The following is a 16,955-nucleotide window of genomic DNA, read 5'->3' on the forward strand; positions in this document are numbered from 1 at the left end:
CCCAAAGAATCCTTGTGAAGTGTGCTGAGAGTTGTTAGGAGAGCCCTGTTCCTCTCACAGAGCTACAATTTTCAGGGTGGTTTACCAGTCAGTCCCTCTTCCCAGAGAACTCTAGGAATTGTAGCTGTGTGTGTGTGTGTGTGTGTGTGAGAGAGAGAGAGAGAGAGAGAGAGAAATGGGGCTCCTAACAGTTCTCAGCACCCTTCACAAACTATACGTCCCAGGATTCTCTGCCAGAAAATGTGTTAGTAGCAGTTTTTTTGAGGTGCCATGGGGGGGTCTCTTTTTCTTCTTTGCTGTGACAGACTAATGGGGCTGTCCCTCCTGAACTTGCCACAGTGATTATGCATCACATTTATACAGTAGGGCCCTGCTTTTCGGCGTTCCGCTACTATGGCAGTTTTCAGTTAGAGTAATTAAGAGTAAGGCACCACTCATAAGGCACTTGTTCTGCCTTTATGGCGTTTTTCAGGTGCCGGGCGCCATTATATTGACGGAGATCCACTTTTTGGCGCATTTTGCTTTTAAGTGGGGGTCTGGAATGTAACCCGCCGTATGAGTGGGGCCCTACTGTATAGCCAAAAAAGGTGTTTGCAAAGTACACATAGTTTTATACCCAGGCTATTGGTCCATCCAGCTCAATATTTTCTCTCTGCTGAGAGCTGTTGCACTCATGACTTGCTTATTCAGCATTAGACTGGGGGGGGGGTGGACACCTTTCTCACCTCAAGAGCCACATTCCCTTCTGGGTACCCTTCTGAAGGCCACCTGCCAGAAGTGAGCAAGGCCAGAGGCAGAAGTGGGCAGAGCAATGAATGTACATTTGACCCTTGTACAGCAGGCTGGTTTCTATACACACTCGCCCACTCCTCTGTATCCTCCAACCAGGCAAGGCAGAGACACTGTCCGAGTTCCAGGACACGTTCCAGACAGGCAAAAAACACTCCGAGTGCAAAGCAAGGCCAGCTAGAGGTGTGGCCTAAGTTTGAGGGCCAGATAGAGAGGTCTGGTGGGCCGCATTCAAGCCCAGAGCCTGACAGGGGTTCCTCCCCCAGCGTTTTCTGGAAAGGCGGGATATAAATCTTGAAGGTGAACTCCCCAAAGCGGTTTGTTCTTTGTATGCCATCTACAAAAAAAAATCACTACCCCAATCATTTTCTTACAAAAGAACAATTTATTTAAATATATCACTCTACGTTGCAGACACATGCTGGTTGTTGAACCATTTGCTAAGAGGGCTACATTCTCTATTTGTGGAATGTGACAACTATCATGGCACTGATTTGTTTTTCCAAAAAGTTATTTTTAAAAAACCCCATTACTATAAATCCCCTCTGCTTCTGTTCAGATTTAGTGCTTTTATAGCCAAAACAGAACCACCCCATTCCCCAGAAGGAGGTAACAGGAGGCATCTCAATCAGGACTGTTGGGGAAGACGGGGAGATAACTGATTAGAGTGGCTGTTATTTTGTTACACACAAAGGCAGCCAACCTGGTGCCTTCCAGATGTTGTGGACTCCCAACTCCCATCAGCCCCAGCAAGTATGGCCCAGTGGTCAGGGATGATGGGAGTTGTAGTCAATCAACATCCAGAGGGCACCAGGTTGGCTACCCCTGCTCTATTAACTCTGTGATGAAGGCCTGAAGAGTGACAATTCTCTCACACACGACTGGGGGAACTGGTGGCCCTCCAGATGTTGTCTGGCTCATGTTACTAGTCCACAGGAACCCACCCCTATGCAGTGCTAGTTGCACCAACTTTCCATTCCCCATTGAAATCATGGATTTATTGCCAGTTGTATACCGGGCCCAATTCAAGGTGTTGGTATTAACCTTTAAATCCCTAAACGGTTTCGGCCCAGTTTATCTGAAGGAACGCCTCCAGTATCACCAAATATGCCGCCAAACAAGATCGGCCTCACAAGACCTTCTCTCGGTCCCACCGGTGAAAACAGCTAGGCTGGTGCGGACCAGAGAGAGGGCCTTCTCGGTCGTGGCCCCCACCCTCTGGAACTTGCTTCCTTTTGACCTTCGACATGCCTCCTCCCTGATGGCTTTTCGTCGAGCCTTAAAGACCTTGTTATTCAGGCAGGCCTATGGGATTTCTGGGGTGGGTTAGGCTATTACTAACAGGTGGTTTACTGTTGTATGAATGTTTTAAATTGTGTTTTATATTGTGTAAGTCGCCCAGAGTGTCTGTTAAGTCAGACAGATGGGCGACTAACAAATAAAATTTTATTATAATTTTATTATTATTAAATTCCTCACTCAGCAAGGCAGAGGAACATACAAAAATGATGCCTCTGCCATGGGAAAATGCCAAATGAATGATGGCAAAGAACTGGTGAAACGACCCCCAATCCGGTTAATCATGATCACATCCTATTTGATGCTAATGGGCTGAAGGTTTTTTCCTTGCCTCCATTCAAAATACTTATGCTGGTCATCTCTGGCCCATTTATAACCCAAAAAACAAAGGGTAGGAAGAGTAGCTATCTTAAAAAATAAATAAAAAGCTCTCTTGCCTAAGCACCTGGATGTTTCTCTCTCTCACCACAGCCGATCAGTCTTAGTTGACATACCCAGATTCAGGGGTGGGGAACCTGTGGCCCTACAAGTGTTGCCCCCCCATCATCCTTGACTACTGGCCACAGTGGCTGGGGCTGATGGGAGCTGGAGTCCAACAATATATAGAGGGCCAAGGGCTAGCCAACCCTGCTCTTAAGGGGTCACAGCACTCTTTGAAAACACAAAGCCGTCCCAGCTTCATCTTACCCACCAGCATTGTCTTCTCTACTCTGACTGGCAGTGGCTTTCCAGGGTCTCAGGTAAAAGGAGATCTTCCTCATCACTTGGTACCTAGAATCACAGGGTTTGGAAGGTATCTCAAAGGTCATCTAGTCCAACCCCTGCCAATTCAGGAAACCCGTTACTAGAGCATCCCTCAGAGGTACAGCCCTTCAGCCTCTACTCAAAAACAACTAACATAGAAGAGGCCACCACCTTCTGGGGCAGTCTGTCCCCAGTCGAACAGCTGGTACCGTCAGGAAATTCTTCCTAATGTATAATCTCTGGCTGCATACACATACACCACACATTTAAAGCACATGGCTTCCCCCAAAGAATCCTGGGAACTGTACCTTGTCAAAGGTGCTGGGGATTGTAGCTCTGTGAGGGGTGAACTATACTTCTCAGTGTTCTTTAGGGGAAGCCACAACTGTTAAAAGTGCTATAAATAAGCTTTAAATGTATTGTGTGGATATGACAAGTCAGGGATGGGGAACCTCCAGCCCAAGGGCCAAAACTGGCCTGCCAGGGGATTCAAGTTTGACCTGTGAGGCCATGTGTGATGTTCCTGCTATATTGTAAATATGGTAAGTGCTGGTTATATAGAAGACATATGGTAAGTGGAGTGAAAGAGGAGGGGGAGTACATGAGCAGTAGAATGCTGGAGGATTGGCTGAGTGTTTGAATGGCTGGGAGTATAAATGGAAGAATGACAGTTGAATCAGGGTGGTGGATGTTGGAGGTTGAGAAAGGTGAAAGAGGTTTTGGTGGTGTTTGGAGGTTGTTGTTGTTGAGAGTGAGTCGGAGTTCTGAGGCAATTAATGAGAAGTAAAGTACATGTCAGAACATATATGAAACCATAAGCTTGTCAACAAAGTAATTAAGTAATCTTGTTATTTTTAGTGTTCAATAAATATTTCTTGGTTTGCAAAAAGCCTGATTCTTCAGCTGGGATACACAATCCAGGGGGGATGGCAGAGTAACCAAGGCTGAACAGTAATTGTATCGAATGGTGGCAGCGGCGGAGGAAAAGATATTGTATCCAGTACCACAGAGAAACCCAGGGCTGTAAGCTTCAGTGCAAGAGGCTGCAGGGGGGGTTGGGAATTACCTATACCCATAGACACAAGGTATCGAGATAGCCTGGCAGAAACTAAGGCACAGTCTACAGGTTATAAGAGATACAGAGTGTTGGGTAGTAAGGCCTAGCAGGGGGATCTTCTGAGAACTGTGCTAGAGCTGTAAAGGGTAAGAAGAAAACCTGACGTTCCTGTCTGCTGGTAGCCACAAGTGAGAGCTTCACAGGTGGTGCCGGGGAAGGGCGTCTCACCATGCCCACCTGCCCCACACCTGATATCATATAGATGTGGCTGACAAAGCACAATCGGGAGCCTTAGAGAGCCAAAGCCTGCTGAATTGCCTGCATTAGCAAGTTTACTCAAACAGCCAATGCCTGCAGAAAGCAGGTAAAAATCGAAGCTGTGGGTGCTTTAAAGCACCACACAGGGCTCTTTGCAAGCCCTGCGATGTGCTTTAAAGTCTTGGGTTTGGGGCTAAATCTGAGAAGGATCCGGCCCACGGAGGCGAAGGAAATTCCCCACTTCTCTCTTGAAATTTGAACCTATTCATTCAGGTCCAGCCCTCTGGAGCAACCATTTTCCTCTCTCATCGACAAGATGGTCCTTGAAATATTTGAAGGTGGCTTTCAGATTGTCTCTGAAGTATCCAGCTCCTTCAGCCTTTCCTGATAGAGATTTGTCTCCAAGCTGCCTTGCTATCTTCCATCACTGTCCTCTGGACACTTTAAACATAGAAAGCTGCCTTACACTAAGTAAGGCCATTGGTCCATCTAGGTCCGTACTATCTACACTAACTGGCAGCAGCTCTCCAGAGTTTCACTGAGGACATTTCCAGCCCTAACTGGAGATGCGAGGGAGTGAACCTGGGACCTTCTACATCCAAAACAGATGATCTGCCACAAGTTCATGATACCCTTCTTAAACTGCAATGACCAGAATTTGACACACTACTCCAGATAAGGTTTAACCAAGGCAGAATAGAGTGGCCTCATTACTGCTCATGAACTGGACCACTATATTCCTTCGGCCGAGTCGAATGTAGAATTGCATTAGCGTTTTTAGCCATCACACATAGCATGGCTGATGAATGTTTAGTCTGTTATCTACTAAAGCTTCTAGATCCTTTTTACATAGATCTGAAAACCTAATTAGCTGGAGGTGCGCAGGAATCAACCTTGGATCTTCCGCATGCAAAGCAGGTGGTCTGTCACTGAGCTTTGGGACCTCCCATTTTATGTACACATAAGATGATGCATCCGTGGCAAACATTTTCCTGATTATTCCAAGTATATATTGCATTTGTATGTGTGTACAGAACCTCCTTGCATCTATTGACATCTAGATATATGAAGTCTGGGAAAAGTTCCCCCCCCCCCACATCATCATCAGAAATATGGTTTCCAACTTTTATGTGTCCTCTCGTGTTTAACAAGATGCGCGGTCTGGCGGAAGTTCCTCCCACAAATGGAGCATGTATATGGTTTCTCTCCCGTGTGGATTCTCTGATGTCTAAGAAGGTGTGAGTGGCAGCCAAAGTTGTGGTTACACTCCAGACACTTGAATGGTTTCTTTCCCTTGTGGATTCTCTTGTGGCCATTAAGGTTTGACTTTTGCGGGCTTTTCCCCTCACATTTCATACACTGATATCGTTTCTTCCCTGTGTCCGTCACCTTTGTCTCAGGTCTTCTACTTTCCGACAACCCCGGGCTGAACCTTTTCCCACAATCTGAACATTTATACAGCTTCTCTCCCGCGTGGATTCTCAGGTGTTTATTAAGCGTTGCTTTGCGAGTGAAGCTCTTCCCGCAAACAGAGCAAGTATTCCTTCTTGTTCCTTGGTGAGCTATTTGTGGGATCATGATTTCGAAGCAAACTTCATCTGCCATTGGGTTATCCTTCCAATTCACTGTTTGGCTTCTTTCGCCTCTCTTTTTTCCATCTTGCGTCTCTTCCCCACCAGCTTCAGTTCCTTCCAAAGGCACCTGAAGCTGCTCCCCTTCATTTTGAATCATCCATACATGACTTGCTGGAATAAAAAAATCAGAGAAACATAAGGACTATGCAGACAAGCCGCACACGTTTGCATCATTTAGCATTAAGTGAGACACCCCTCTCCCTAGTCACACACCTTCTCCACCTGCTGGGGAATCTTGACTGACCAGAGCACCAGTAGAAGAGCTCTACAGATATAGGTCCACCTTCATGCTAACACTGATTGAGTGGCTTCTGGAGGGGTGGATGCACTGGTGTTGGGGGGGGGTACCAGGAACAATCCCCTCCCCACTCATTAATTCATCAGAAACACAAGGGAGGCACGATTTTCATTCAGTCATTCAAAGCATTTAAACCCTGCTCTTCAACAGGAAAGGCTCTCAGAGTGGCTTACAAATCAATACAATAAACAGATTAGATTAATAGATAGATGATAAACAGATAGCACAGTCCCTACTCTCAGGACTACAATCTACAAATACATGACACAAAAGGAAAAAGGGACTGGGGGGGAAGAGGAAAACAAGCAAACTTGGCCTATTCTGCTGTTTCGACTTTCTCTTTTGCAAACTAGATCCATAAGCATTTAAGAATCAACTCTTCCGCTATCATGCAGTTGTCACTTTTCTCTCCATATGAAGAGAAAAAAAAGAGGGAAGGATAGCATTGTTCAAATCCGTTGCTGTCACACAGAAGAGGGCAAATACTTGTCCTCGACTCAGAAGGCAGGACTAGATCTTACAGGCTTAAAAATTACAGCCAGTTGGGGGAGAGGGGATTTCAACATTAGGATAAACTCCAAGGCTACATCTGTACCATACATTTAAAGTGGTCTTACACCACTTTAAACAGTCATCGCTTCCCCCAGAGAATTTTGGGGACTGTACTTTGTTTAGGGTGCCGAGAGTTGTGAGGAGACCCTTATTCCCCTCACTACAATTCCCAGACTTCCCTGTGAAGAGGGGTTGATTGTTAAACCACTGGGATGCCCTCTCCCAGGCCACCACCCCTTGAGCTTCCGAAGGCAATGGAACTATCAAGAGGGCACCCTTCTGCTTAACACCTGAGATGGTCTGCAGGGAAGGAGGCGGTCTTTCAGATAATTGGGACCCAAGTGGTTTTGGGTTTAAGTAGTCAACAATACAGTCTAGGTTCCAGACAGAGAGGACAAAATAATTAGCCTGAAAGTGAATGGTTTAAATTATACAGCCACAAAAGTGGCTGTATACTATAGCCAGTGTGGGTTTTTCGCATTCCGCAATGTTAAATTGAAAATACCCCCCATGCCATTCTGATGCTTCCCATAAGCTCATTTCAAAACAAAACCTTACAAAACTTTTAGTCCTGAACTTAGAAATGCTTGCTTAACAACCCTGCCAATTTTCATGGCGATACACAAAACAGTCAGAGAGAATCGAGAGTTCAAAGTCTAAAAAGAGAGAAAAAAAATCCAGAGCCCTTTTGGACTTTTTCCTGTCAGAGTTCTCATAATCTTTTGAAATTCATTAAAAATCAGCCATATTCACAGAGTACCTGTAAGCCTAATACTGACCTTGCCCCATACTCTGACCTTCATCTTCTGCAGTTTAAAAGTTAAAAAAAATGCCTGGCTTTTAATTAATTTAATAAATTTTGGCTGGCAGCCTATGATAACGCGGGGCATGCTCAGTAGGAACCAACTGTCAGAATTCTAAAAGCCTCACAGCTGCTGGGCTTGGCTAATCAGGCGGCCACATCCATACCAGACTTTGATTTCACTTGAGACAGTCATGGCTTCCCTCAGAGAATCCTGGGAAGTGTAGTTTGTGAAGGGTGGTGAGAGGAGACTCCTATTCCACTGAAAGAGCTTCAGTGGCCAGACTGGTTTAACAGTCAGCCGCTTTAATTGAAGGTCTGTGAGGGGAACAGGGCGTCTCCTAGCAACTCTCAGCACCCTTCACTAACTACACTTCCCAGGATTCTTTGAGAGAAGCCATGACTGTCCAAAGTGAAATAAAGGCCTGGTGTGGATGTTTGCCAGGGAAAGCTCTGGTTTAAATTTGGGTGGGAGGCTACATGTGCCTGCTGTAGAATAAAAAGAATGATACTGTTCACAATGTTTTCCTTTTGGAAAGGAAAGGGGCTTCCCTTCTGCCCAGTGCTCACCCACCCAATCTCCTCCCCCTCCCCTCCTTGCCCCTTCCCTGGGTCAGTGTTGGACTATGACCTGGGAGACCAGGGTTCAAATCCCCACACAGCCATGAAGCTGGGTGACTTTGGGCCAGTCACTGCCTCTCAGCCAAAGATGAAGGCAATGGTAAAACCACCTTTGAATACCATTTACCATGAAAACCCTATTCAAAGGGTCACCATAGGTGGGGATCGACTTGAAGGCAGTCCATTTCCATTTTCAAACATGATTGAATAGAAATAAATCCCATTGAACTCAAAAAGTATGCAAATGATCAAACCCTCCCTCTGTTCTCCTACTTCTTGCCCCTTCCCTCCCCCTTCCTTTGCCCCTCCCTCCCCATTCCCATCCCCTCCTTCCCCTTCCCCCTCCCCCTCCTCTTTTTCCTCCCCATGATCAGTTTTACCTATCTTAAGCATGATTGCATGGAAGTAAATACCATTGACCTCTATAAGCATGCAAATGATCAAACCTGCCCTCCCCTCCCCCTTCCTTTGCCCCCCTCCAATACGCTCCTTCCCCTTCCCACTCCATGGTCAGTTTTTCCTATCCTAAGCAAGATTGCATAGGAGTAAATGCCATTGAACTCAATGATCAGACCTGCTTTCCCCCTCCTTCCCCTCTCCTCTCCCTTCTTCCTCCCCTCCCCTCTTCCTTCTTCCTCCTCCCCTGCCCACTCCATCCCTCCATCCCTCCCTCCCTCCCTGGTCAGTGGCCACTGGCCAGATAGGTGACACATAAATTAAATTTTATTATTTATTATTATTATACCTATCCGAAGCATGATTGCATGGGAGTAAATCGCACTGAATTCAATAAACATGCAAATGATCAAACCTGTCCTCCACCCCTCCCCCTTCTGCCTGCTCCCCTCCCAGTCCTCCCCTCTGCATTCCCTCCCCCTCCTCCCCTCCCTCCCCCTCCTCCCCTCCCCATCCTCTGTGGTCAGTTTCACCTATCCTAAGCATGACTGGAGTAAATCAGGGGAGTAAATCCCATTCAACTCAATAAGCATGCAAATGATCACTCCATTCTCAGCAAACTTGCACAGGATCCCATTTCTTACCTCCCGGATTAAAAAGCAGGGAAATTCAGTAATAGGCACGTTACCAAATTCTTCCAAGCTACACAGGAAGTGGATTGGACTGTGAAAGATCAACCCAAATGGTGTTTGCATTTTGACCAATTTGTAGGGCAGTCCAATATCTCAGAGGGGAGGTCAGGTCTCCTGCTCCCCTGGTGCATTCACTATAGCTGCCCAATTTCCCTGCTTTTTAAAGTTTGATAGAAATAGCCGTGGGCTATAGGTACGTTCTTAAACCGCAAGGTTTTTTGCCTATTAGTGAATAAACCTTTAGATAATTAGATACATCATTAGCAGCAAATGGTAAACCAGCAAGTCTGGTATATTTCCTCCAAAGAGCTCAAGGTGGCACATACACGCTTCTCCTCCCTCTCCATTTTATCCTCACTACAACCCTGTGAGGTAGGTTAGGCTGAGCGAGCCAGTGACTGGCCCCCAAGGTCATCCAGAAAGCTTCACAAGTGGGGATTCGAACCCTGGTCTCCCATGTCCTAGCCCAGCACCCTAGCCACTACACCACTCTGGCTGTTATCCTCCACAAAAGTATCTAACCCTTTTTTTTTTAAGCCATCGAACTGGGTGGTCACCGTTACCTCTTGTGGGAAGGGCTCAGTGCTGATCCCCCCAACTGATGTCAGCTGTTTGACAGGCAGTCAGTCCTTTGCACCTGTGAAGATTGGCCTGGGGGGGGGATCAGGATCCAGTTCCCCATATGATGATGATTTTGGGACACTCAGCAGAGATCTTTTAACCGGCATGCTGATGCACTCGTCATGCCGTCCCTTCCCTCGCTCACCTGTGTGAACTCTCTGGTGCCTTACAAGGTTCTCTCTCCGCGTGAAGCTTCGCCCGCAGACTGTGCACAGATACGACCTTTGTCCCGTGTGGAGTATCTGGTGCCGGAAGAGGTTGGCTTTCCGCGTGAAGCTGTGACCGCACTCCGTACATATGTATAGCTTTGGTTCCGTGGGCATTCTGCGGTGCCTCTTTTTAAGGTCCAGCTTTTGGGCCGCGCCTTTCCTGGAGCCAGAACGGGTACTCTCGCGCATCCCCGGATGTGGCGTCATGAGCATGGGGAGGTGTTCGCCAGAACCAGCAACTGATTTATCCTTCCAGTTTTCGGTTTGGCATTCCCCTTCCTGCTCTGTTATGCCCGGAATCCCAAAGTTGACTTCCAGCTCCTTGCTTTCTGCATTGTACTCGTCCGCCAGCTTATCACCTCCTGGAACAGAGCAAGAACATGGCAAGAAGGATAAAAAAGCGAGGGGTTGGGGAGACACATCAAAACAGAGATGACAGCGCAAGAGCTGCAGTGACAATGGACTCCCGCTATTTATTATTATTTATTACATGTATGGACAACTCATATGCAGCTTAACTACAATAGTCTTTAAGCAGTGAACCTCACTCAGCAGACTGAAACTAAAAATGAGTTAAAACTATAAGATCAGAATTCACTTAAAACAACGGTTCCCAAACTGTTTCTCCTCACTGACCACTTGAAAGTTGCTGAGGACCTTGGCAAACGGCTTAATGATTCTTCTGCCTGTTGTAGTGCTCGTCATGCGCTGTCCCAGGAGCCTTAGGATTTTTAATGGTATGTTGACTGCTTCTCTTACTTCCTTTGCTGCTGCCTGGTCTTGTCACTTGTTCTTGTGTCTTTTGCCTGCTGAGTTTGTAGGATGCTGGAGACATAAAGACCCTGCTGGGGTCCTGCTCCCTCCAAAAGTAGGGGGACTAAGACCCCCCAAGACCCTGGACAAGTACATCGCTGATAACAGGGACGGCCAACAAGCAGCCTGTTGACTCAATCCAGCTTCCAAGGCAATATCATCTGACCTGGGATAGCTCTATTAAATTGTAATCAAGGTACAGTGAAAAGGGGCACAAGGAAGTGGAGAGCCAGACTGCGATGGAGGGCAAGGATGAAGGGCAGCAGCAGAATGGAGGTGAACAGCTGAGCAAACCCAAACTGTCACTATTTGGACCAAGAGGATTTCATCCCATTACTGCAGGTCTGTGTGATTTGCTAATAAGTGTCCTTCTACGAGTTTACAAAAATAATTTATGTTAAGCCCATAAAAAACCTGGGGCTGTATTGTCAGTAAAGCAAATGCCCCACTGTGTGCATATTTTGAAAACATTTTTGTTGCAATTTTTTTTTACTTTGTTCTTGTTGCATTGTTCTTGTATTTGCACTGTTCTTGTTGCATTGTATTTTTACTGTATATTTTTTACTGGTTATTTCTTATGTAGTTTTTTTTTTTTTGTAATCTGTTTTAATATGTTGTTAACCACTTTGGCGGCCTTTTGGCCAAAAAGTGGTATATAAATAAACTATAAACTAAAAAACTAAACTTTGTATTCCATTTATTGCCATTTGCATTTCGTAGGATTCAAAGTGTCATGCAATTAGATACAATATGAGAAATAAAAGAATCCCTAAAATACAATTAGACATAAATACAAATGTTTTATGCCAACATGCTGCGGACTACCTGTACGAAGCTCCACAGACCACAGTTTGGAAACTCCTAAGTTAAAATATCTGCTGGAATAAAATAAAGTCTTCAGTAGGCGCCAGAATTTCAACAGGGAAGGGCCTGCCTGACCTCAACTGGAAGGGAGTTCTGGAAAATTGGGCTCACAATACTGAACACCTGGCTCCTGGCGGACACTGAGCTATGGGGGACCACTAACAGTGACTTCCTCGAAGACTTCAGTGATTACATATACAAAAACAATGATTAAGGAACGGCACTTGCAGCCCAAACATTGGAAATAGAAAGAAGGATTCCGTACCCAGCAAGCCAGCATCCCTGCCAGTCTCCTGCTTGACCTCCCTGTAGAGCTCCAAAGAAGCCTGGTCTTCTCCAGAGAAGCTCAGCACTACTTCTGCAGGCGTTTCTAGAGCCTAGAACAGGAAAAGAGGGGGATCAGGAGGGACAGAGGGAAGATGCCAGGAGACAGAAGGATCAGGGCAAGGAACTCGTTCCCTATCCATCTTCCATCACCAACTTTGCATCCCTCTGAACTGTTGAGGAGGAAACGCTCAGCTCACCTGTTCTTCCCATCCCTCAGCCTCTCGCTGACTCATCAGGAAGTCCTCGGCCAGGACCACCGCCTGGTAGCAGGTCTCTGGACCCCCGTCCCTGACCCAGCTCTGCATCTCCTGGGGCAGAATGGCTAGGAACTGCTCCAGGATCAACAACTCCAGCATCTGCTCCTTGGTGCGGCTCTCCGGCTTCAGCCACTGACAGCAGAGGGCGTGGAGTCGGTCGCAAGCCTCTCGGGGCCCCTCGGCCTCCTGGTAGCGGAACAGCCGGAAGCGCTGGCGCCGTGCCTCCGTCGTGGCAACGTCCTCACTTGGGATCTCTTGGCCTGCTTCGACACCATCTTCCCTTTCTCCAGAGTCTGGCTCCTGAGGGGCTTTGGGCTCTCTTTTTTTGAGGCCCAGCCAAAGTCCAGTTGTCACCTCCGCTTGAGGCCCGCTGCTGACGTCAGCTATCATTTCGGAAGGAACCAGAGAGGATTTGGAAACTTCCCAGCGCATGGTCTTTGGCAACTCTGGGTTTTCCCCGTAAGGAGTGTGCACTGCCTTCAGGAACTCCTGCCACTGGACTTCCCAGCTGTGGGCCAATCCCTCCTCAGCTTCCGGCCTTGGCATGGCCCAACTTGCAAACTCGCTGATCGTCCCAACCTGGGTAACACACAGGGTCCTTCCCCCATTTTTCATCCTTTCCATCTCCGCAGGCTCAACCAGGAGGCCCAAGTCTGCCTCCACTGATGACCATTCTGTAGACATCTCCCCTCACCACAGACAAAAATGTTAAGTCAGTTCTTAAAGGGATTTTTTAAAAAACTAAAACCTCAGCAGCTTTCTGAAGACAAGAAGCAAGCAACGAATACCTAGTCTCCCACTGTTCAGCTGACTTAGCTCATTTCAGCTAGGAATTTCACCTCAAAAGGAATGGGCACGTAGAGAAACCAGCAGTTTATACAGCAGCGAGTAACAGCCTACTCGTCTGTCCTCCATTAGCAAGGGCTTCTTCACCCTAAAAGAAAGGGGTAAAAATTATTTATTTAACCATTTCTATTCTGCCTGTCCACCCAAAGAAGCCCAGGGTGGCAAACACACACACATACACACCACTTTCTAGAGATAGTTAAAACTGTTCGAAAACTAGTCAATGATCTCAAGGTTGCCAGGAACAGTGTCTTTTCGCCATAAAAAATGAGCTGTAAATCTTGTTACCTTCCTTTTCCAGTACTGAATTGCCAGAGATGTTTTTATTACGTTAAGAACGTAAGAAGATTGTGGGTGCTGGCTTACGCCAGTGACCCATCTAGTCCAGCATCCTGTTCTCACAATAGCCCATCAGATGCCTCCCATCATCCCTGCCCATTAGCTGTTCTGTCTGGGGTGGATAGGAATTGTAGCTCAACAACAGCGCAGGGGGTTGGACTTGATGGCCTTATAGGCCCCTTCCAACTCTACTATTCTATGATTCTCTCTATGAACACCAGGAAGGCACCAGCTTGGGGAAATCTGGCATGAGGAGGAGGGAGGAGTGGCAAATCCAAAAGAGGCAAGAGAAGAGAAACTAGGTGGGCGGGGTGGAGAGAGAGCGCATGAGAATTCGAAGCTAGAGAGAGAGAATACAAATGAATTCCATACTGTTCAAAACAGGTGACTTAGAACGCAGAGTTCTGGTTAAAATGGCAATGTTGGATTCTTTGCTTTAGAATAAGAACCTAAGAAGAGCGCTGCAACCGGTTCAGGCCAAAGGCCCATCTAGTCCAGCATTCTGTTCTCAAACTGGCCAGCCAGATACCCTAATGGGAAGCCCAAAAGCAAGAGTTGAGGCCAATAGTGCTACTCTCCCTGCTTGTGATTCCCAGCAATTGGCATTCGGAGGCATATGTTACCTCTGACAGTGGAAGGAGAACATAGCCACTGTGGCTAGCAGCCACTGATAGCCTTATCCACCATGAATTTCTCTAACCCTCTTTTTTTGAAAGCGGCACAGTAAGACTGTAATAGACAGATTATGTTTTGTACTAAAAGTTCTGTTTAGCTGCCTTTCATTCATTTTCTAGTTGTATGTTGAGAAGTTACATCCTAGTGATTTATTTTATACCATTTTACTGTGCATTTTTTTTAAAAAAAACTTCAGTAAATGAATTGTAGCCTTTGAAAAAATATTATTATTAGAATTTATTACCCGCCCTTCACCCAGAGGTCCTACAGCAGGTTACAACAGTTTTAAAGCACATGATTAAAAACAGTTTAAAAACAACATCACAGAAAACAGGGTGAGTCCTAAAAATATATATCTTCAGGTGTTGAAAGCCAGGGTAAAGAAATGCATCTTCAGCATTCCCCAGAAGTAGTACAGTGACGTGTAGATGCACCTTGGTGGGGAGAGAGTTCCACAACTTCGGGGACACCACAAAGAATGCCCTCTCCTGAGCCACCCTACCCCCAAGCTTCCAAGAGTGGCAGAACCACCAAAAAGGCACCCTCTGCTGATTTCAACACGTGAGAGGATCTGCAGGGCAGTCTTTCAGATACTTGGGACCTAAGTCGTTTAAGGCTTTAAACACTAACATAAGCACCTTGAACTGGGCCTGGAAACAAACTGGCAACCAATGCAGTTGCTTTAAAACAGGAGTTATACGAGTTCTAAAGGGAACCCCAGCCAGTAATCAGCCTGCTGCATTTTGGAAGAGCTGAAGTTTCCAAGTCGTCTTCAAGGGTAGCCCCACATAGAGCGCATTGCAATAATCCAGTCTGGAAGTTACCAGAGCATGGAGCACTGTGGCCAAGTCTTCTCAGTCCAAAAGGGGCTGATGCTGGTGAACTAGCCAGAGCTGGAGAAAGGCACTCCTAGCCACTGAGGCCACCTGAACCTCCAGTGACAATGTTGGATCCAGGAGCACCCCCAGGCTACAGACCTGCTCCTTCAAGGAAAGAGCAACCCCATCCAGGACAGGCCGTCTTCCCACCTCCTGGACGTGAGAACTCTGGACACATAGCATCTCTTTAGGATTCAGCCGCAGTTTATTGGCCCACAATAAACCAAAGGAAGAAGTCCTTCAATAAAGCATGCAGAATGACCAAGTCACAGGCCAGAAGATGCACAAACATTATATAATGTGAAATAATTGCATACAACCAGCAAAGTTACACAGTCAATATAAAACCTGCCTATAAGCAGGAACTGTAAACAGACAAAGTTCTGCATGCCAGTTGAATAAAACTGTAGAATTCATTAACTGACAAGAATTCTAGAATGTATTTTCGTTTCTGTGAGACTTCAGAAACAACTGTAGCGGGTGGCAACCCAGTTTGACTCTCCTAAAAAGCCAAACTATCGCTGGATTCACGGCAATACCATCGCCTTCCAAAATCCAAAGTGGGGAAAAAAATTCCTCCAAGAGAATAATTACCCAGATAATTTGCTCCACACCTCCAAAAGTACGCTGGAATTACAAGGGAGACATGGGGGGAAGGGCCATAGCTCTGTGGCAGAGCATCTGCCTTGCACGCAGAAGGTCCCAGGTGCAATCCCAGAGACCCCTGCTGCCAGTCAGTGTAGGCAACACTGCACTTGATGGACCAATGATCCAATTCAGTATAAGGCAGCTTCCTATGAGACAACTAAAGATCACTCCCTTGGCCAAGGGTGAAGGCGGTTCCCCCCACCAACAAACCTGGGTGGCGAGAGGGGCCTCAGCCCTGCTGAACAGGAAGTCAACATTCCTGCCTCCCATATTAAAGACTGGCAGAAGAGATGGCTGAGGAGAGGATCATTCGCTGTCCAAAAAGCCCACCTAGAAAGCTCACAGTAGAGACGAGATTCGAACGCAAGACTTCCGGATTTCCCAGCTCACCATCTCCTATTCGCAGACACCCTTGTCCTCACAGCAAACCTACTAAAAAAAAAAAAGGCACAGGAAACGGGGGGGGGTGAAATCAGGGGCAAAACCTTGCTGCGGAAACTGCCCGCATATACCAACAAACAGGCAGCGCCTTCGGTTATGACAAAAAAGGAAGACTAAGGCTGCAATCCAACACACGCTTACCTGGGAGTAGGTCCGACTGAACCTAATGGAGCTTACTTCCGAGTAGACGTGCATTGGATTGCCCTGCAAATCCCATCCCCTCTCCCCCTCGCTGAGCTTGGAAGAGAAAAGGAAGCAGCCGCATGGATATTGAGACGCCCCCATTGCCCCCTCCAAGATATATTTTTTCCTCTCCAGCTTTTAATACCTCCCCCCCCGCCGAATCTCACCTCCCGCATCCCTGCAAACAAGTCTCTAGGGATTTACAGATTCCCACGTGGATAGCCCACACACACACCTCCCTGGGTTAAAAGATTCAAACCCCGAGTGTGACTGGGGAAGGGGAGGAGCCTTTCTGCGTCGGTGTGGGTCACGGGAGGACCCTCGGGCTGCCAAGACCACCGTCTCCCCAACCCCAAATCCCTCGCCTCTCTAGGAGCCCAAGCCTCTCGCAATTTAACTCTTGGGTGCCCAAACGATTGGCTGCGCTTCGGGAGATGAGGATAGAGGTCTAAAACATAAGATCCGGAGAAGAGGCCGGCGGCTGCTGGGTCAGACCATCTCGCCCAGCATCCTCTTCTAAGAGTGGCCAGCCCGACGCCCCAAAAGAAAGCCCACAGGCAGGACCTGGGCGCTATATCCAGAGCTTGGAAAAGTTACTTTCTTGAACTACAACTCCCATGAGCTCCAGCCATCATGGCCACTGTATTGGGCTGATGGGAGTTGTAGTTCAAAAAAAGAAACTTCTCCAAGCTCTGCCTCGCCTCCTGTGGGA

General features: G+C 47.0%; 1 protein-coding gene across 8 annotated transcripts; it reads right to left on the reverse strand.

Moving 5' to 3' along the window:
• Nucleotides 1-1,196: 1,196 nt before the first annotated feature.
• Nucleotides 1,197-16,736, reverse strand: LOC133381281 (zinc finger protein 397-like). Of its 8 annotated transcripts, none has more exons than XM_061620187.1 (6): nucleotides 16,479-16,736; nucleotides 15,830-16,048; nucleotides 12,174-13,167; nucleotides 11,915-12,026; nucleotides 9,909-10,334; nucleotides 1,197-5,892 (listed from the first exon to the last, which is right to left on the reverse strand). In XM_061620187.1, exons 3-6 carry the CDS (start codon nucleotides 12,915-12,917, stop codon nucleotides 5,252-5,254), a joined length of 1,923 nt encoding a protein of 640 aa, XP_061476171.1. In that variant the 5' UTR covers nucleotides 12,918-13,167; nucleotides 15,830-16,048; nucleotides 16,479-16,736; the 3' UTR covers nucleotides 1,197-5,251. The 8 variants fall into 8 exon arrangements, with proteins under 8 accessions (XP_061476171.1, XP_061476172.1, XP_061476173.1 ...); XM_061620188.1 differs by having other exon boundaries at nucleotides 15,830-16,051; XM_061620189.1 differs by having other exon boundaries at nucleotides 16,411-16,736.
• Between the last annotated feature and the right edge of the window lie 219 nt (nucleotides 16,737-16,955).

This window comes from Rhineura floridana, chromosome 3 (genome assembly GCF_030035675.1).
Source record: "Rhineura floridana isolate rRhiFlo1 chromosome 3, rRhiFlo1.hap2, whole genome shotgun sequence".
In the NCBI taxonomy this organism is placed as follows: domain Eukaryota; kingdom Metazoa; phylum Chordata; class Lepidosauria; order Squamata; family Rhineuridae; genus Rhineura; species Rhineura floridana.